This window comes from Pleurodeles waltl, chromosome 6 (assembly GCF_031143425.1).
Source record: "Pleurodeles waltl isolate 20211129_DDA chromosome 6, aPleWal1.hap1.20221129, whole genome shotgun sequence".
NCBI lineage: Eukaryota > Metazoa > Chordata > Amphibia > Caudata > Salamandridae > Pleurodeles > Pleurodeles waltl.
In genome coordinates, this window is record NC_090445.1 from 492,143,357 (window position 1) to 492,165,744 (window position 22,388).

Here is a 22,388-nt window from a genome sequence, read left to right on the forward strand (position 1 = left end):
ATTTTCAAACAGACAATTTCAAAAACAACTTTACAAAAAGATGTAATTTTAAAGTGTGAGTCGAGAGACCCCAAACTCCACCTCTCGATCTGCTCTCAAAGGGAGACTGCACTTAAACTTTATTTAAAGGCAGCCCCCATGTTAATCTATGAGAGGGATAGGCCTTGCAAAAGTGAAAAACAAATTTGGCAGTATTTCACTGCTAAAACATGTAAAACACATCAGTACATGTCCCACCTTACAGATACACTGCACCCTGCCCATGGGGCTACCTAGGGTCTACCTTAGGAGTACCTTACAAAAGGGAAGGTTTGGGCCTGGCAAGTGGGTAAACTTGCCAGTTCGAATTGGCAGTTTAAAACTGCACACACAGACACTGCAGTTGCAGGTCTGAGCCATGTTTACAGGGCTACTAATTTGGGTGGCACAACCAGTGCTGCAGGCCCACTAGTAGCATTTGATTTACAGGCCCTTGGCGCCTCTAGTGCACTTTACTAGGGACTTATTAGTAAATCAAGTATGTCAATCATGGAAAAATACTCATACAAATTTACACAGGAGCACTTGCCCTTTAGCACTGGTCAGGAGTGGTGAAGTACCCAGAGTAACAAGGTGGCAAAAAAGACAAGGGAGACAACGCCAAGGATGCCAGGTCTAACAAATTTATCCTGTAAAGTGCACATTGCACTGCTGAATGTATTCATTTAACTGTCATAGTGGGAGCTTCAGAAAGTAAAAACTATGCTTATCATGGCATGATTACCTTCTGTTTTTGGCACTGCCTTTGCCATAACTTAGGCCTGGGGTTCACAAAGGCAGTACCAGGAGTTGCAAGGGGCATGCCATGAGGTCACAGATGCGACCCCTGCCAACCCCTAAATGACGTATGCTGGTGCCCCGTTTATTTCTGGCTGACTGGATTGCAAGGTCCTTTTTGCTTCTGGGCAGCTCATGTCCTGACAGAGATCAGATTTTACGAATATATTAGTGGCATAGAAGTTAACATATGGTGACTTAGAAATCTTCAATTTAAGGGGCTAACAGAGAAAGTAACATGGAAATGTAAAATGTGCACGTTTAAATTGTGGTGGCCATTGTGACTACCACTCGTATTTTGTTATCACGTTTAACTTGAATGTATTGTGCATTTATATTGGAAAGAATTATTAGTTAGAATCAATATGGAAGTATTATTTTGAAGAGAAACACAATAGAAATGAAGTAAATTATTATGTGAATTAATGATGGTTATATTGAATTAAATTGATTTTATTAACATGGGTTACATGTGCGCAGAAAAATAAATGCACGTTCTAACGTGTCATAAATAATGTTTGCAATAACATATATTTCTTTGCATATATGATCAATTGTAAGGTGCGCAATAGGTTTTGAAAATTTATTAATTGTATTGATGTGCATTTAGGTTTTCTTAACCTAACTAGGCCTGAAAGATTCATCTTGCAGTAGTAGACGAAAATTACTTGCTTATCTGTCTCCTCTGACCTGAATTCTTCTTTCTAGGCTGCTGATGTTCTGTTGAATGTACTATTTTGCTGTAGGCGAAGAGCATTTTTCAAAATGTAATTATGTTGCAGTGTTTGATTTAGCTGTCGAACAAGACAGGAAACTTGTAGTTCTCATGTGAAAAGTATTAATTTAGTGAATCGTGTGCTGTGAGAAGGGATTTGAAGTTATTAAAAAATGTAATATTTTGTCAGAACTGTATGAAATCATTGAGATGTCAACGCACTTTGGCTGAGAAAATCTGAAATAGTTGCAAACTTGGTGATGCCATTGACAGCCATGGGACACTGAATTTGACGCCTGAAGTGAGCCCATCTGAAGGAACAACACCAAGGATTGTGCATATTTTAATTAGTGACAAACTTGGAAAGTTGGAGTTTTTTCCTCCTTCCTTGAAGATGTCTAGAACTTTGTCGGAGTCCGTCCACTTCTGTCTTAAGTTTGTCATCACCCTCTGTTATCTTCAAGTCTTATAATGAGTTTCATGTTAGTCTTAATTGCCCCATTTGTTTATGCTGTTCGGTACTAATATTCCCAACTAATTCTGAACTGCTGACTTGCCCTACGTGCAGCCCTTGTCCTGCACTGTCTTGTTGCTGCTGTCAACTGACGTGGTTTCTTGTTTCCTTTTCAGTTTAATTAATTACACCAGCATATTTCTATAAAGAGTTGCCCTAGTTAGATGGTTTTTACAAATTATTGTTGTCTTTCCTTTGTTTTTGCCCGCACGTGTTAGCCTGTTCCCACACATGCAAGTCCCAATTCGTGCTAGAGATAAGGAACGCACAGCCCTGAAAATTGACTGTTAACATTGCATTTTGATGAGTCACTGATGTCACCATCTATTGCTTTGAAATCTGTAATTAATGTGCATATTATGGTTTTGCTCATTTATGTTATTATTTTGGAGTGTTTAACAGTATTGATGTTTAGTAGGCTAAATCTCTTTAGACGCTTTGGCAAATTAGTGGTTTTCATGTGTGTTTCTAATTTACTTTTGTCCACCATTTATATGACATTTATTTGGGGATTGTAATAAAGTTTTAAAACTTATTCAGATTGGAGTTTTCATTTGGGTTTAAATTGTTCATGGTGTTTACAATTGTTTATGGTTTGTGTCAATGATTTGTGATTGTTTGAGTCTGACTACTACATCCTTCACCAAGTCCAAAGATTTAGTTGACATCCGAAGGTGGGAATAGTAATGTGGTATTACCTGAGCGCTTGTGGTTTCTGAACCCGAGGCTGGAAGAAGACCTCCATGAGTGCACCAGCACCTCCATTGAGAAATCAGTCCTTTTTTTCAGAGATCATCTCTTTCCCATATGAAGTAGTACTTCTAGGACATGTCAAAGAAGTGGGCCTTTTTCATTGTGGGCATGTTCCCAGCTTTGGGAAAAATAGCAACTTCCTGTTTTGTGTTCCTTGCCAAATGGCACTCTGTTCTTGTGCTGCAACGGATTCTGCAAGATAAAGATGTATACAACCCATTAGCTCAAGCGAGCCATATATTTATCGAAAACTACAAGGGGAAGAGGGTTAGCATGAAGCAAAAAATGAGAGGTTGCACATGTACCAACTGCTTCAGTAAGTGTATATTCCAAAGAAGGGAGACCAGACTCCTTCAGTTGGATAACTGCAGTTTCCTGTCAAAGCTAGTCAAAGCATAATGGGGACGCGGGCAGAGTAAACGCTGATGGTCATTGGATGAAGTCTAGGCCTCACACAAGTCAGAAACCCAAAAAGGTATTCAAGAAAAGTCTGAAATCAGAGCCACTGAACAGTGGAACTCTTTTGGGCAGGATTTTGTTTTCAGACTGGGATATGAATATTGGGGCCCGGAAGAGATAGGGCATCAAGGTCGATTCACCAAAGTGCAAGGAGTAGTGGAATTGACACATTCTGCTCTTTGAATTCAAAAGAATATAAGTTTGACCATTTATCCATCCTTATTCCCCTCAACAGCCTCATATTTGCTAGTGAGTGGCAAGAGAATTGTCATCGACTGCACCTGCTTTTTTCTAGAATCTTTGGAAGCAAGCAAGGGTAAGTGTGTGATGGGACCTGCTATTCATTGTTACACTTTATTCACTTCAACTAAGCAGAGGTGACACGTTCTGAGGGAATTCAGAGGAGCTGCTCCAAACAGAGTAAAGCTGGAGTAGCCCTGTTCTTTCCCTCTTGTGCTACATGCCACGTGCCCTTGCAGAGTACACTGTGCTTTCAACACTTTGGTGGTCATTATGAACATGGCCCGAATCACTGCACCGCTGGCAGTGGCAGTAACTACCGCCAACAGGCTGGCGGTCCGGACCGCCAAATAATGAAGCACATGAGAAACAAGTATCGGCCTAGCCACACACTGCCTGCATTGGAGTGGTGATTAGGATGGAGGAGGTCGTCCGCAGGCGGGCGGAAAGGCCCCACCCGCCCGTCGTCAGTTTCGGGGGTGGCGGAAACAAACTACATAAAAGGAAACACTAACCAAAGGTACACACAACACACCGAAGTAGACATGAAGAGAGAGTTGAAAATAATTCCAGTGCTGCTCCTTGCCATATACCTCCATGACCGCTGACGAAGACGACGACGGTAAGTACTGCAACCTATTACACATGGGAAGAAAGGGCACAGTTACACAATCACCCAACCCACCCTGCAACGCACTCCCAACCCCTCACACCATCCCACACCATACACACCAGAACAAGATGTACTTACCCGACAGAAAGCAACTAAGACCACCACCAAAGTACACACATGTGCACACCACACCCCCACAATGAAACGATGAACAACGTCACCATATTGTGCCAACAGCACTACTGGGCACTCAAACTTTAATATAAGTAGAACAATGTAATGTCCGAATAAGGCCATTGGCCAGTCCATAACAAATACCCTGAAGAGCCCAAATAGGCTGGACTTGACTCCCACATGTGCACAGGGTACTCCACTGTAACGGGACATCAATTGGGCTGTCAGGCCCCTCAGGGGACAGGGGTGAGGGTTGCGGGGGTGGGGACTTACGTCAGGAAGGGGGTGGTTTGGGCTTATGTTTGGGAGGTAGAAGGGGTTTGGGCTTGCCCTTGGAGGGTGGGGGAGTGGGCTTGGATCGGGGGTGGCAGAGGGACCTGGAGCAACAGAGGGCTTCTTCCTCCCTGTGGAAGGGGCACGGAAATGGGAAGGGTGGACTGGGGCGTACTTGGACGAGGAAGGAGTGGACTGGGGAAGGAGATGTGCATGGTTAGGGATGAGACAGGGTGGGCCAGTGGGTTCAGACAGGTCAACACAGGAGATGGAAAGTTTCTTAGGGGCAGTTGGGGTGGATTTGGTGGAAGGTGTGGGAGCGGAGGTAGAGGGAGTGCTTGTACCAGGTGTATGTGTGCTGGACGTGGATGCAGGTGCCTGAACAGTATGCTTATGTGTGGTGGATGTGTGTTGTGTGGGTGTCTGTGAATGTTTGATTGTTTTAGGAGGAGGGGGGTGGACACAGTGGGACTAGACAAAGCTGCCAGTGTACATGGATGTTGTTTGGATGTCTGCAGGTCTGGTGAATGCGCTGCATGTGTCAGTCAATATAGTTGTGGTGAGTGCAGGTGTGGTGTGTGGGGTGGATGACTGGATATCAGATATTGTAATGACTGCAAGAATGGGGGCAGCAGCAATGACTGAGGGTGCAGTGCTTGTGAGTGTGCATGGTGAGGTGACAGACAAGGAGGCGGGATAGGTGGACACACTGGGGGAAGTGGATGTAGTTGTGTGTGCCTTTGCATGTTGGGCGTATGTATGCCTGTGGTAGGAAGAGTGGTGCTTGTGTTTGTCTGTGTGCTTCTTGTGTGTTGATGTGTGTTCATGGCTGTCTGGACATGTGCTTGGGATGGGTGAAGGGAGTGGGGTGCTGGAAGGGGTAGAGCTGGTTGGAGGGGGGACGGAAAGACCAGGGACACTGACTGCCATCAAAGAGGAGGCCAGAGCCTGAAAAGATCTCTGTAGGCCAGACATGGCACTATGAATGCCTTCCAGGTATGCATTGCATTGCTGCATCTGGGATGCTAGCCCCTGGATGGCATTCACAATGGTTGTCTGTCCTACAGAGATGGTCCTTAGGAGGTCAATAGACTCCTCTGTGAGGGCAGCAGGGCTGAATGGAGCAGGGGATGAGGTGCCTGGGGCTAAAGAGACACCCACTCTCCTGAGTGAGTGGGCACGGGCAACTGGATGGGGAGCAACTAGGAGGGCGGAGATGGCATGGAGGGTAGCGGAAGATGACAAAGAGTGGGTGGGCCCACTAGAGTCCGCCACCACCAGGGAGCTGCCATCGGAGGAGGTATCAGAGTCACTACTGCCAGTTGTACTTGCCTCCCTCATGGTACTCCCCTCGCCCTCCAACCCACTGGTCCCCTTGGCCTCTGCCGACTCTGCCTCCTTGGAACCATGGGCCGCTGCATCCCCACTTGCTGGTGCCACTGCTCCCTGGCCAGATGATGCTGATGTACACAAAGGACACGAGAGCACAGGGGTGGGGAGACAAAACACATTCTCATCCAGCTCACACACCTACGCGCGGCACCTACAACAATAGTCATGAGTCAGAGAGCAGAAAAACAGATGTCAGGACGTGGGCATCTTATACAGATGACATGTCGTCCCCTATGGAACGGACATTTCAAAAAGACATGTTACCAACTCACAAACAGTACATGCCACACAATCTACGGCTGTGCAGTTACAAATCGAAGACTCATGCATACAGGTATCCTCCCCATCACACACATCCAAGCAAGACATCCGCCAACTCACCTGCTCCTCTGGTCACCCATATAACTTGACATACAGGGGTAGAACCCCATCCACCAGCTTCTCGAGCTCCTCCGTAGTAAAGGCCGGGGCCCATTCCCATGTGACTCGCACCATTGGAGTAACCAGAGTCACGACACAGCAGCACACGCAGTGGAGTACTTGCTTGCATGGGAATCAGGAGTCAAGTGTCATGGGTGTGACGACATGGCGTACTTTCCACGGGAGTGTGCACCGTCACCGTCATCGGCAATCATGATAGGGCCAGGTTCCCCATTGACAACCATGTAATCCAATGAGTGGGTGCACGGCGGTCAACACCACCTTCCGCTATGACGACTACCGCCACCGGAATGATGTCACTTCCACTCCCTCAGACCTGGATGGCAGGAGGCTGCCATCTTGCTGGCACCATGTCAATATATCCTGCCCAGGGTCCCTATTCAGGGCCTCCAATTCTCAGCCCTTAGTCGCTTGCTCACATGAATGACCGATCCTCACATGCACCCATCTTATGAAATGTGTCCACACTGGGATGCCATTACAACAGAGTTGACCCTGCACACATGTGCCTGATGTTGTACATAATCCATAGCGTCTGTCTGTGTATTGCACATCCAATAATATATTTACAACCTGTTTGGGATGTGCATGTGTGACCCTCATATGTGTTCTTTCATCACCCATAGGTACAGACCAATGTGGTGAGGGAGGGCCCCATTTGTGTACAGACCTCTCGTTGATTTGGAAACCAGGGATGAACATCACATCATTGTCACCTAAAGACTCAATCATTCAACAATCCATAACCTATGTGCATTACTGGATCCTGTACTTAGACCGTCTAATTGGAATCAGCATGCCATCCCTGTGAGAAAGTAGCCTTTTTCTAGCATGGTTATCCACACTTTTGGCCTATTTGTGAGTGTGTGTCAGTGTGTTTTTACTGTGTCACTAGGATCCTGCTAGCCAGGACCCCAGTGCTCATAGATAAAAATGTATATGTCAGTGTGTTTTGCCTGTCTCACTGGGATCCTGCTGGTCAGGCCCCCAGTGCTCATAATTCATGGCGAAATGTGTATGCCTGTGTAGTGCCTAACTGTGTCACTGAGGCTCTGCTAACCAGAACCTCAGTGCTTATGCTCTCTCTGCTTTTAAATTTGTCACTGTAGACCAGTGACTTCATTTACCAATTTCAATTGGCATACTGTAACCCCCTTATAAGTCCCTGGTATATGGTACCCAGGGCATTGGGGTTCCAGGAGATCCATATGGGATGCAGCATTTTGTTTGCCACACATAGGGAGCTCAGACAAACCCTTACCCAGGATTGCCATTGCAGCCTGTGTGAAATAGTGCATACACTATTTCACAGCCATTTTCACTGTACTTAAGTAACTTATAAGTCACCTATATGTCTAACCTTCACTTGCTGAAAGTTAGGTGCCAAGTTACTAAGTGTGAGGGCAACCTTGCACTAGCAAAGGTGCCCCACATAGTTCAGGGCAATTTCCCCGGACTTTGTGAGTGCGGGGACACCATTACATGTGTGCACTACATATAGGTCAATATCTATATGTAGCTTCACAATGGTAACTCCGAATATGGCCATCTAACATGTCTAAGATCATGGAATTGTCCCCCCATTCCAAATCTGGTATCGGGTAGCCAATTCCATGCATCCTGGGAGCTCCAGCATGGACCCCCAGTACTGCCAAACCAGCTCTCTGAGGCTTGCACTGCAGCTACAGCTGCTGCCACCTCACAGACAGGTTTCTGCCCTTCTGGGGTTTTGGCAGCCCTGTCCCAGAAAGGCAGAACAAAGCATTTCCTCTGAGAGCAGGGTGTTATACCCTCTCCCTTTGGAAATAGGTGTTACAGGCTGGGGAGTGGTAGCCTCCCCCAGCCTCTAGATATGCTTTGAAGGGCACAGATGGTGCCCTCCTTGAATAAACCAGTCACACCGGTTCAGGAACCCCTTCTCATCTGCTCTGGTGGGAAACTGGACAAAGGAAAGGGGAGTGACCACTCCCCTGTCCATCACCACCCCGTCTTCATCCTCACCATTACTCTCATCCCCTCTCAGAGGTTGCATGTCTTGTTGGACAGCACCCTCCTCCTCTAGAAGGGGGATAGCCTTCCTCACAGCCAGGTTGTGCAGCATGCAGCAGGCCACCACTATCTAACACACCTTCTCAGGGCCATAGTACAGGGATCTTCCAGAGAGATGGAGTCGATTAAATCTAGCCTTCAGGAGACCTACAGTGCACTTGATCACCCTCCTAGTACGTCCATGGACCTCATTATAATTCCTCTCTGCATCTGTCCTGGGATTCCTCACAGGTGCCAGGAGCCATTGCATGTTGGAGTACCCAGAATCACCTGCAAAAGTGAGTTAAAGACCACTTTAACAAACTGCCATTACTTGCACACAGCCTGGCTGTCAGCTATGTACTGATCCTGTGTCATACACACTCACCTATGAGCCAACCTCTTTCCACTTGCAGTTGTTCCATCATGTGTGGCACACTGCTGTTCCTCAGGACAAAGGAATCATGGACTGATCCTGGAAACGTGGCATTTACATGTACTGGTCAGCAGTACACACCAATTGTATGTTCATGAAGTGGAAGTTCTTTCGATTCCTGTACACCTGTTCATTCTCTCTTGGGGGTATATGAGCTATGTGGGTTCCATCAATGGCATCTATCACATGGGGGATGTTAGCAAAGGCATAAAATCCTGACTTGATGGCAGGTAGTTAAGCCCTTTGGGGAAACTGGACATATGTCTGCAAGTGTTGGACGAATGCATCCAGGCATTTCGACAGGATGAGGCTGAACATTGGATGTGAGAACCCTGCACCCATGCCCACTGTCACCTGAAATGAGCCTGTAGGCAGAAACGGAGTACAGATAACACTTGCACTTCAGTAGGTATTGTAGGAGGCTGGCCTGGTTTGTAGTCAGTACCTTGGGTACTTACACCTTATACCAGGTCCAGTTATCCCTTATTAGTGAAATGTAGTAGTGTTCTAGCAGCTTAGGCTGATAGAGGTAGCTATAGCAGAGCAGCTTAGGCTGAACTAGGAGACATGCAAAGCTCATGCAATATCACTTATAGTTACACAGAACTTATACACAAGTAAAGACAATACTCAGTGTTACTAAAAATAAAGGTATTTACTTGGGTGACACAGTACCAAAAATATCTTAGAGACAATACTCCTTCTGGAGGTAAGTATTATACACAATATAAACACTAGACACCAAAATTAGACAAGTAAATAGTCATAGAACAATGCAAACAATAGGAAATGCTATAGAATGCAATAGGAGAAAATAGGTCTAGGGGCAACACAAACCGTATTCGCAAAAAAGTGGAATGCGAATCACGAATTCCCCCCTAGACAAGTGTAGTGTGTGCAGAATCGCTGGGAGAGTAAGAATACAGTAAAGGTAAGTAAATTACTCCACCCAAGAGCCCAGAAAAGCAGGAGTAAAGTACTGCGAGTTTCCTTAGGACACACTACACCTCGTTTTGGGGATTTTGCAGCAGCCAACCAAGTCTGCAAAGAACAACTGCTAAATTATTGGACCTGAAGACCTGCAAAGGAAGGGGACCAAGTCCAGAAGTCAAAAGAAGTTCCAGGAAGGACAGGAGCCCCTGCCAATGCAGAAGAGGGTGCAAAAGGAGAGTCCCCGGTTAGTCGAAGACTGCAGAAATGCACCCTAGGAAGACGCCAGCGGGTTCCTGCATGATGCACAAGTTGTCCCACAGCGTGAAGATCGTTGCAGATGAGATTTCGTGTTGGAAGGGGCCAACAAGCCTTGGCTACTATAAAAGTGTGTATTGCATCAAAATGGCGCTGGATGGACCCAGGAGGGACCTGGGGGCCTCAACTCTGTGTGAGGAGGAAGAGAGGGCTCTCAGCACTTTAGAGAGCCCTCAGGATGCCAGCCAGCATCAGCCAGCATCCCCAGAAGCCGCAGGATCCAGTTTCAAAGGAGGTGCAAAACGCGGTTGATGCAACACAACAAAAGAAGGTCCCACGCCGCTGGAGAACAACTCATTGAGTTTAGCGTCACAGGCAGGAGTGCTGGGGACCTGGGCCAGGCTGTGCATGAAGGAATTTTGCAAAGAGTGCTCTCAGCACTTTAGAGAGCCCTCAGGATACCAACCAGCATCCCCAGAAGCCGCAGGATCCGGGTTCAAAGGAGGTGCAAAACGCAGTTGATGCAACACAACAAAAGAAGGTCCCACGCCGCTGGAGAACAATTCATTGAGTTTAGCGTCACAGGATGGAGTGCTGGGGACCTGGGCCAGGCTGTGCATGAAGGAATTTTGCAAAGAGTGCACAGAGGCCTCAGGAGGTGAGGAAGATGCAGTACACAGGGGTACCGTAGCTCTTAGGGTAGGCAAGGTCTTACCTTCTCCAAATTGCATCAGCAGAACCTCAGGACAGTCTATGTCGATGATGTCCACCCTCTGTGTCCTTAGGAGCACGCTCATTGCTTTGAGAGGAGTCCCAGGGTACCAGTTGTCGCCTTGGAAGGTGCCTGCTTGGAGCAGGGGAGTGACTCTGTCACTCCACAGGAGATTTCTTTGATCCTTCTGGTGCAGGATGAAGACAGGGAGTCCTCAGAGCATGCACACCATGGAAACTGTTGCAGTTGCTGACATGGAGCTGAGGTTGCTGATGAAAAGTGTCTCTTATAGACACTTTGTTGCAGTTACAGCATTTCTTGGAGCAGGCTGCGGTTGATCCGAGGTCAGAAGAGTCTGAAGTTGTTGCAGAGGATTCCTGAAGGAAACTTGCAAGCAGAATCTGAAGAGAACCCGGAGGAGAGACCCTAAATAGCCCTGAGAGGGGGATTGGCTACCTTATCAGGTATGGAAATTTCAGGAGGGGTCTCTGATGTCACCTGCTGGCACTGGCCACTCAGAGCCCTCCAGAGTGGCCCCACACCTTGCAAAGCAAGATGGCTGAAGTCTGGGACACACTGGAGGAGCTCTGGGCAGATGTCAACTCCAGGAACCAGCTGATCCGCCTATACTTCTAGTGACTATGAGGTACTGTTCACTGATGCTGTTGTCTTCACTGCATAGTGTAAGTCTGACTCATGTGATTGGTGATGTGGTGTCTGTAGTCATTGACACTGTTAACTGAAGACTGAAGTGGCATGTGCCAGGGAAACCAAAATGGTGTACATTTTGATGTACTTCGGACACTACAGTGCGTGGTATTCCCTTCCTGCAATAAAGGTATGATTATGAAATTGACTGGCTAATGCATACACCCTCACAATTGTATACTCATAATGACAGAGGACATACGATTTGGTGTAGATGTGTTTTATTAAGTGTCACAAATTTGTAAGTTCTCTGTAAAGTGATATGAAGTGGGCCCATGGTGCATATCTATAGTCTGGTGCATGGGCTCAGCTGTTGGTGGCAGTGGGTATTGGTCCATTTGTCCATTGGTAGATGGTGTATTGATATTGGCGGGTCAACATGGTAGCACAGTGGCACACTTGGGAGACAGTTCAGGGCAGAGTCACTTCTTAGAGGGAACCTTGGTCTTGACAGGTGTTCCAGTGCCATATCTGGGTCTGAGGGAACATTTGAGTGACTGCAGATGGGCTGCAGTGCTAGGGGTGCTGGTGTCCTGTGTGTCCTCTGGCAGTGCCACAAGTCCAGTAGCTGCTGCTGCTGATGTAGATGGCAGGGCAGGGTCCTGGCTAGTGGTAGGGGCTTGAAGGTGGGTAGGGGTCTCAGGCAGGCTAGGGTAGTGGGGTTGCAGCACCCCTGCAATGGTGGCTATGGTGGCATTGAGTTGCTTCAATTGCTCCTTGGCCTCTTGGTGTTGTGCTATCAGCAGCCTTTGATTCTGCTCCAGGGTGGCCAGAATCTGGCCCATCCTGTCCTGGGTACGGTGGTATGCTCTCAGGACCTCAGGGATCACCTCCTGGGCTGCAGCATCCACCCTTTGGCCTCCCCCCTGGGCCACTGGTGCCCTCCTACTGGCCCTTGCCCCTGTGACTGTGTCCCCTGCACAGGTCTGGCAGTCCCACTTGCACTGGGGCCATCATCGTCTTGCCTGTTGGTGGATGGAGACTGTGGCCTCTTTACATGTGGTCCACCAATCTGTGGACTGGAGACACTGGTGTGGGGGTCGGTTGGCCAGAGCTGATGGTGTTGGCTGGGTGGTAGGGCTGTCAGTGGTATCCTGGGTGGGGCTGTTGGAGGGAGACAGTCCAGGACCGTGTGACGGGCCAGGGTATTCTTCCTTGTCCATATATCCCTCTCCAGTCTCCTGATTGGGGCCTCTGTCTCCATATGGGGCGCTGGCCCTCCTTGGACTTTCCGTCCGGGTGGCATGGGTGATGGTGGCTGTGGGGGGAAATGGACATGTGTGTTACATGTACTAATTTTGAAAGGGATGCACAGCTCTGCCCTATTTTGTGCATTTATTCCCCTTTTGGGCCATGCAGGATCCTTATGTGGAATTATCCTTTCATTTTGCGTGGGGGGTGGAGGTGTATTGTGGGTGCAGTAGTGTCATTGTGAATCCTTGCAGGGGTAGGTGACTGTGCACAGGGGGAGGGATGTGGGCCTGTGTAGGAAGGTAGCCTCTTTCTAGCCTTGTTACCCCCACTTGTGGCCTGTTTTTGAGTATATGTCAGGGTGTTTTTACAGTCTCACTGGGATCCTGCTAGCCAGGACCCCAGTGCTAATAGTGAAAACCCTATTTGTCAGTGTGTTTTATATGTCCTGCTAGCCAGGACCCCAGTGCTCATAGTTAATGGCCTAAATGTGTTCCCTGTGTGGTGCCTAACTGTGTCACTGAGACTCTGCTAACCAGAATCTCAGTGCTTATGCTCTCTCTGCTTTTAAAATTGTCACTGCAGGCTAGTGACCATTTTTATCAATCATGATTGGCACACTGGAACACCCTTATATTTCCCTAGTATATGGTACCTAGGTTTCCAGGGTAATGGGGTTCCAGGAGATCCCTATGGGCTGCAGCATTAATTTTGCCACCCATAGGGAGCTCAGACAATTCTTACACAGGACTGCCACTACAGCCTGAGTGAAATAATGTCCATGTTCTTTCACAGCCATTTTACAGTGCACTTAAGTAACTTATAAGTCACCTATATGTCTAACCCACACTTGGTGAAGGTTAGGTGCAATGTTACTAAGTGTGAGGGCACCCTGGCAGTAGCCAAGGTGCCCCCACATTGTTCAGGGCAATTTTCCCGGACTTTGTGAGTGCGGGGACAACATTACACATGTGCACTACATATAGGTCAATACCTATATGTAGCTTCACAATGCTAACTCCGAATATGGCCATATAACATGACTAAGATAATGGAATTGTCCCCCCATGCCAAATCTGGTACTGGGGTGCCAATCCCATGCATCCCCGGGGCTCCAGCATGGACCCCGAGTACTGCCAAACTAGCTTGCTGGGGTTTTCACTGCAGCTACCGCTGCTGCCAACCCACAGACAGGCTTCTGCCCTCCTCGGGGCTCTTCAGCTTCTTCCACCAAGAGGCAGCTATTTTGCACCTTCATCCGGGGTTTATTGGGCTCCTGCCCCGCTGGACACTTTCGTGACTCTTGGACTTGGTCCCCTACCGGATGTGGATGTTGTGGCCTGGATGGGATGTGGTCCTGGTGGTAGTGGGAGGGGTGGGGTGGTACATGCATTACAGGTGTGGTGGATATGAAGTAATTGTAGTTGACTTACCCGAGTCCAGTCCTCCAGTGAGTCCAGTGAGGCCCTCTGGGTGCAGGATAGCCAGTACCTTCTCCTCCCATTCGGTATAGTCGGGGGTGTAGGTGGGGGTCCTCCACCAGTCTTCTGTACTGCAATGTTGTGCCTGGATGCCATTGACCTCACCTTCCCGCTGAGGTCGTTCCATCTCTTGCGTATGTCGTCACTTGTGCGAGGATGGTTTCCTACAGCGTTTACCTTGTTGACAATCTTCTGCCATAACTCCATCTTCCTGTCGATGGTTGTAACGAGGGTTGGGGGTCTCTTCTCATGGATATGGTACTGGCAGATTAGGTTCAACACACCTACCTCTCCTTACGTTAAGGATTAGGTTCATCACACTAGGGTATTCACATTTTGTGATATTGCAAGATGTTGAGGGGGGTCTTTGTAATCATGACTCTTGTTTTTACAGTTCTGTCCCTGGCATTGTTCATTATCCTAATCATTGCAGCCCATGCAATTTACAATAGATTGCAATCTTGTTCATAAAACCTATTGAAAACCTTACTGCATCTCTGTTATTGCCTATGTGTGAACGAGACGTGTTGTTCATTTGAAAAAGAGGTAATATCCATTTATCCATGACCTCCCGGACATGTCGCACTCTTGAGTCCATACGTAAAGGCTGCCACAAATCACCTTTTACTGTTTGGGTTTTTGGTGAGTTATTGCGTGTGAGCCTGGGGGTGGAGGGATGGGACAACGGTTGCGACTAGTTGTAGGAGTGGCCTAGTCACCTACAAACATAAGTACTGTCATCCTTAAACCATCAGTCTTGCCTAGAGCAAGAGTCGAACTATGACATAACTTCAACTGGAGCAGCAAGTGCAATCATACCGGGGCCCAGAGGTTTTAGGAGCTCACCAAATTCTGAATATTGCTGTATTTTACAATTGAAACTTCAACCAGAGGGCCAATTTCCTTCCTTTCACTAAGACCCATGACACACTGACTGAACCACTACTTAATGGCCATAAATTATAGAAAATGTCATGCTCCAAAGGCATCAGATACTATTGGATGATCAGAAGGGAATAAATAGAAGAATAAATCATAGATCAGCAGCAGAGACCGTATTGACTACTGGTAGAAAAGAGTAATGAAGTGGGAATTCATCCAGGGCAGAATTCTTCTGTGATGTATGATTAAGAAGTTTCAGGTTTAACTGTGAGCTTTAATAACAGTGCTGACGTTAATATCAGATTAATAATTTGTATTGCAGGTGGCCCTGACGTCATCCAGTTATCCAAGGCACCAGAGTCACCTGACGTTTCTCAACCAATGGTAACATGTTTGCTTATTTATTCTCTACCAGTGTCTATTACCATTTGATGTAACTCCAGGCGTGTGACATTTTCTGGCACATAAAATAAAAGAAAGTGTCAGTGTTAGCCAGTAGTACATAATGTCTTCTATTTGGACAGCACCTGGCAAAATAGTATATAATCTTTGCTATTTACCCAGCAGCCTGCTACATTTCTTAAACATCAGTATTTATTTGACTGCAGAAAAACAGTATCTATCATATACTATTTGACCAGCATCAGAATAACCAGTGTGACTGAGATATTTCCATAGCTGGACATAAAGAAAAAAGGGACTCCAGGCAATAGCAGGGTAGTGGCCATCTTGTAGGAGAGGAGCAGGGAAATGTGTGAAACATTTGAACGTAAATGTATGTGCAAATGTACAAATTCATGAGTTAAACTAAGTTGTTTACAGATAAAGAGTAAAACCAATTTTCAATAAATACATTTATGACTAATATGACTTTAAAATATGAAATGTAGAAACCAAGCTTATGTTTCGGGAGCATCAGCATATGACACATAGACATTTTTTACTATGTGCTACAGTCCAAGAGTGTTGGTTGCGAATAATAAGTGTTGTAATGCATGTTACACAAATGTTTTCTTCACTCATTTGCAGTGCATAATTTGTAAAAGAATAAGTGCTGTGACCCAGAATTTTACTGAGAAGCCTGCAGCTGGAGCTTTTGAATGACAGTTGTACAGAATAGCAGGGCTGTGTAGTATTTAATTACACCTCATACTTCTTAAATAAACCACCAGATACTCCCTGCCCTTTTATCTCACTCTTTTTCATCCCTTATTTCTCCCTTTGTGACAGTATTTTGTATTTCTTTTCCTCCTTCTTCCTCCTCACTTGTGTGTTTTTCTCTCTTTTGCTTTGAGTCAAATTAACCCACTGGGCCAGGCCCAAAAGGAAGAGAAGGACAATGGGTTAGAGGAACAGAAGGCCCTGTTCCAGAAAGTCAAATGGACCAAGGGACCATAAGCAGAAGGACCAGGATTAGGAAAACAATGACCAGAAAAGACCACAGTTTGACAACCAGAAATCCCTATATCAGCTACACCTGGACTATTGTAAAGGACCAGGAAATGCAGGCCCAGTAGGACCTCTATCAGAAGGTCCACAAGGATCTAGGAAGTCCAGGGTCAGGGGGACAAGGGAGACCAAACCCAGGAGGACGACTATTATAAGGACAATGAGAGAGAGGATTAGGGTCAAATGGGCAAGAACAAGGTGGAACTCGCTAATGAAGTGACCTAGTAGTACTAGGATGGGGTATGAGAACCGGGGACTAGAAGGTGAGAGAAACTAAGGCCACTGGGACCATCACCAGAAGGCTAGATCTAAAAGGACTAGAAAAAAGAACACCAGAAAAGAAAAGACCAGGACTCCATGGACTAGGATGACCAGGATCAGAAGGGTTAGGAACAGGCTAATCGGGGGTAAGAGATAAACCAGGAAGGCAGGACTGGGACAACTGACGGACCAGAAGTAGAGTGAGGAGGATTAAAAGTGCCAGGACTGGAAGCATGTGAAACAGAAGAACTAGGATCCAGTGGAGCAGGGGCAGAAATACCTGGGAATGATGACAAGATAGGCCAGGACCAATGAGGCTTAAGACTAGCATGAACAGAAGGTCGTGGGCCATCAGAACTAGGAAAGGCTATGATGATCAGTGGTAGGTCACGATACATTATTGCAGAACCATGAGTGTTAGGAGAACTAGGGCCAGATTGGGGAGGACTGTGAAGATCATGACTAGGAGGACAGTGAGCAGTAATACCAGAGCAAGGTGGACTCAGTGGACTAAAAGATCTTGACCAAAAGGACTGAAAATAGGAGAACCAGGGCCAAAATGACCAGTCTCAGAAGGACCCAAACAAAGAGAACCAGCACCAAGAGGATTAGGTACAGTGTGAGCAGTACCAGGCACAGGGCAAAGAGGACAAAAACTGAATGATTGAGGACAGGTGGGCAATGTAGAACCTGCCAGCATTGGCACACCTCCGAAGACGCACGGTCTCAAACGCGCCCCTTCGGACGTTATCCTGGTTGCCCTGCGCCCTTGCCAGGCCTCGAAAGGACCCTCATCATTTTCCCTCCGCCACTGCAGGCCAGGCTTCCCCTGTGGTAAAACTCATCTGCCTGGGAGGAGCAGTCGCTGGTGGCTGCGGTGCCTTTATCGACAGCCAGAACTTGCATCTACAGTTCCCAGATTCCCTAGGTGGCAGCCATCTTGGGGTGTGGCCGGTTCATAAATACCAGCCTCCAGTGCTTTCTATTCTGAGCCTCCACAGAAGGTTGCTTGACTCCTCGTTGACTTCCCTCCTGATTGGGCCGGAAGCCTTCCTAGCGAGTGGCCGGACTTGCGCATGGTAAGACCTTTCCAAAGGGGGGATTCCCCTCCCGGCTCCTGAACTCCGCGTTCGGAGCTGCTAATTTGTTTCCACTCTGTCTCTTGAGCGTTCTTTAGCAACAGCTGCAGTTTGTGATTTTGTCGATGAGTCAGAGTGCTAAATCCTTCGTTTTCTAGACATGTGTTTGTTTTGATGTGAATATTATTTGTGATGTTTATTAATTACAATCTATCACCGTCTTTAGTTGTTTCCTGAACCCAGCACTGATTCCCTTTTTGGAGAGTCAATGTTCCAAGCAATTTTCGACATTTGATACAAGTGTTTTAAAGGACCTTTGCTGTTTGAGTGTGTTTTTTTGGCTTTCCAGTGTGCAATGGCTCCTACCAAAAACTTGTGCTGATTATTCCTTGAGCTTCTGGCATATGCTCCTATTAAGGCTTGTGGTGCTAGTGAAACTTGGCAGATTTGATTTTGAACACAAGCACCTGAGATAAAAGTTGATTGAGACTTTCGCTGCAATTATATGAGTCCTACATTACGATTTCTTTTTTTGACATAACGTGAGTTGGCACATTATATATTGCTGTTGTTTTTTGCATCTAACCTTTTCCTTTCCAGATCTCCCTCCTGGCTGTTCCTTTCTTGCTTTCCCTTCCCCCAGCCTGGCCACTCCAATCCTCAGCGCCATAAAGGCATCTGAGTTAGTGTGCCTGGAGGTGGGCCCTTGATTAGCAATGTGCAAGATCCCGAGGAACTGGGCCCTGACAAGCGTGCTGGAGAAAAGTCTGAATGTCAAGATCAGCAAAGGGATGGCCAAATGATGGTAGAGGCCAGTAGAGGATTGTTCAAAAAGACAGTTTCATAGAGTCAGTGCTGGGCCTCAGAGGGCCAAAAGAGTTGGCACTGAAATGTAACAATGAGGGTGGTAGTCTAAAGACTGGTGTGTGGAGATTTTGAGTTCTGACAATAAGACCAAGTCTGAAGGTTTCAAAGCCAGTTGAAAGGTGGTAGTGCTGACAGAGAGGGCTGAATTAGCGGCGATATCAACAAAAGTGTATTCAGCATTCAGAAAGAGTACCATGTGGGCTCTTAGGGGTCAGGCTACCATATCTGAATGGAGGACATGCTGAAAGAGCTCGCAGTCTCTGAGGACAAGCAGAAGGCTGTAAAGTCTAGGAGAAAAAGCCATACAGGTCAGATTAACTTTTAGAACTTGCAAAGGGGAGAGTTTGGAGGATTCTGAGTGGACCTGAGAGAGAATACAAAGAGCCAGTGGCTGTAGTTCACAGGCTATGAGAGTTAGTGGCAAAGGTCAGAGAGAAGATGTGTACTTTGAATGTTGATTGTGGGTCTGTGAGATACTGGAGAGAGAGGTGTTCTTGGCACTGAGGGTCATCAAGGGAAGTCAAAGTATTTTAGTGGTCACGGAGGGAACCAAAGCCATACAGGTTAATGGTCTGAGGGCCAGTGGTGGGTATTCTTGAAGGTGCCCCCAGGTGTGGTTGGCTTAAGGAGTCTCAGAACTGCCAGAGGTATTCATGCTATGGCTCATTGAGGTGGCATAAGAGCTGATGGTCATCAGAAGAGAGAGGTCTGAGGTCAAGAAAGGGGGATTGAAGAACCAGCAGGCAGTGTTATGGGGGTTGGGACACTTGGCAGAGAGACTCTGATGGCTTGTAAGTAAGGGAGCTTGAATGGGGGTTTGATAGAGGAGGCATAGAAGAGGTTGTGGATGAGTTGTGAAAATAATATGGGTATAGGTGAAGGTAGTTTGAATCTGTGCTATGGGTTTGGACTTGACTTTGCAAAGGCACTGAATTAGATTGTTCAAAAAAGGACTTTGGAAATTGATGCAACAGGAATATCCATTGCATGATATATTTAGGTGAGTACCACTGCCCTGAATGCCTGACGGCTTGTGAAATTGAGATGCTGGCTGTTTTTAGGCTTTTCAACCGCATTAATTTAGCATATGTGGAATGATACAGTCCTGTTCATGGAATCCGCACATGTTCTGTGACCTTGAGGAGGAACAGCAATTATGCCCTCATAACCAAAATGTGACTGCTGCCTATGTCTGGCTTCTTCAGTTGAAGTTGACTTTTTTTCTGTGTCAATGAAAAGTGTGAACTATTGACCTCAATTGTGTAAAGTTATGCTTTAGTGTGCCTCCCACACCTTTGCTCTGGTATTCCATTTGTATGTCAAGTATGTGCATTAGTGGTTGATGTGTAGCAAGTGTGTGGTAGTAAGACTCTATGCGTGGTGAAAACCTGGGTGCTAGAAACATGGCACATGATGGAAAGCCAATGCAGCTGCTACAGGCAGAGGAACTCATGCTGTGCCTCTAGAACAAGACCCCTCGCCACCATATTCGATGTCGCCAAATAGATGATGTCCAACTCTACCCTGAAAAAGACAAAACAGAAGTAGTGATTTCAGCAAGAACAATGCCATGGGACTCCACCCCATAGCCAGCTGACCTTGGCCCCACACCAACATCTAGAACCCTCGCCAACCTCAGGATCATCACTAACAGGAAACTGGCCGTGACCGCGTCTGTCAACGCCGTCACAGCACTCTGCTTTCACATGCTTAAGAGCCTGATGAAAGCCTTCTGCTAGCTCACAAGCAGCACAATAAAAAACGTAATTCAAATTCTCCTCACCAGCAGGCTGGACTATAGGAACACTTGCTATGTCGGAATCATCAGAAGACTGTCCACGGAGAGCACACATCATGCCATACATCAGGGATCTTCACTGGCTCCCAATACACAAATGCACACAGTTCAAACCCTTCACTTAAATGTAAGGCCCTACACTGCAGAGGTTCCATCTACCTGAAAAAATGCATCTCCTTTCATAATCTGCCCTCCCCCCAGACTCTTCCTCTCCATTGTCTTCTACTCGCTCATCTGACAAATACAAAGAAACTGATTCAGAGGCTAGGCCTTCTCATACATCACCTCCTCCTCTTTTCTTTTGTTCTGTAAAAAGCTGAAGACCTGACGTTTCAACTACTCCCTCACCCTAGGCAAGACTATGCACACACACCTGCTAGGCACCAGGATACCCTTGCAGGTAGTAGTGCGATCTACAAATACACATAACACAATATAAAGCCAGTCAATCATTAACTATGATCGTACTTCATTTGGGGAACCATAGACAGCAGGAGACCTCTTAAAGCGGGAAAAGGGTGCCATAGGACGTATACCACTTCTCTGAGACTCATAGATGAGCTTATCACCTGGTAAATACTTCTAGTAGAACTGCGCAGCATTTATATTACTGTGAGAATAACCCCTTATCTGCACAAGATATGGAGTTTAGGAACAGTGGTTATTTCTACATCTCTGAATTTGTGGGTACCTGTACTAGTGTATGATTTAGATGGTATTTTTTAAAATGTCATCTTTCTTATACACTGGCTTACATTTGAAAGGCACAAATGCAGCAAAATCCAATAGGTAAAACCAAATGTTCTACTATTCCATGCTCTCACAAGTCTCACAATAAAAATGATACCTTGTCTGCTGGTAGGCCTAGTGCCCGCAGCCAGAAACAGCCTAAAAGGCAACATGAACACAACACATTTTTCCACCAAAAACTGATCTATTTTATCTAATGTGGGTAGCTCTAGATTTTGGACCCTAGCTCAGCCGGCACCTAGGTAAACGTAGCCAACCTGCACATTTTTTTAAAATAGACGCCTGAGGGTATTCGGTGTAAGCATCCTTCTGTTGCTCTCACCATGTTTCCTGACCCATACCCCCTTGCAAACCTCAAATTTGACTAAAAAAACACATTTTCCTCAAATTTCAATGGTGGAAAGTGCTGAAATCTGCTGCTACAGATTTCCTTCCACTTGGCATTCTTCCTGATCTCTCAATAAGAATGGTACCACCCTTGTGTGTGTAGACCTAGTGTCCCAAATAGGAAACGGATGAAAACACAACATGGATGCATCGCATTTTTTCATCAAAAAATGACCTTTGGTTTCTAATGTGGGTAGCTCAAGATTTTGGACCCTGACTCAGCTCTGCCCCCGGAACCAACCCATCATCAAGTGTGACCTAGTGACCAAGTTGGAAATTGTGAAACCAGGAGGAATGGTTTTAAATCCTAGTCTCTGGATGTGAGAATGAGACCTAAAGATTGCATTACTATGTGATAAGAAAATTAGGTTGGAAACCAACACACATATACAATGTCGTAATGCCTGTTTGAAGACTGCACCCAGTCTCTTGGGTTACTCACCAAAATGCAGTATAGTGGTAAAGTCAAGAGCATGGGAACAAGTAATTGTTTTTGCAGTTTTGGTTCTCCCACTTCACTAAATTGTCTGATCTTTTACAAATATGGAGCCAGATGTACGAAATATTTTTACGTTTGCCAACAGCCCAAACTGCTGTTTGAAACCACAAAAATATTTTAACTATGTACTAAACCTATTTTAGGAGTCAGTAAAATGTTATCGACTCCTAAAAGGGGGTTGTGACTCTTTGTTGATTCAATATTTGAAATGACATATTGCAGGCACGCCTAACGAATTGATATAAGATGTACTAATGTTTTGCGACTGAAATCTAGTCGCAA

The 22,388-nt window shown here is 46.3% G+C and overlaps 1 protein-coding gene across 5 annotated transcripts in view; it reads left to right on the plus strand.

The window, feature by feature from the left end:
* C6H1orf162 (chromosome 6 C1orf162 homolog) overlaps positions 1–22,388 on the plus strand; it is a 496,481-nt gene that overhangs the window by 373,026 nt on the left and 101,067 nt on the right. For all 5 annotated transcript variants that reach the window (XR_011204854.1, XM_069238647.1, XM_069238649.1 and 2 more), the window contains one exon: positions 15,339–15,400. Coding sequence is in view for 4 of the 5 variants with exons in the window: in XM_069238647.1 (XP_069094748.1) it covers positions 15,339–15,400 (62 nt within the window). In the remaining variant the exon portion in view is untranslated. The remainder of the gene's footprint in view (positions 1–15,338; positions 15,401–22,388) is intronic.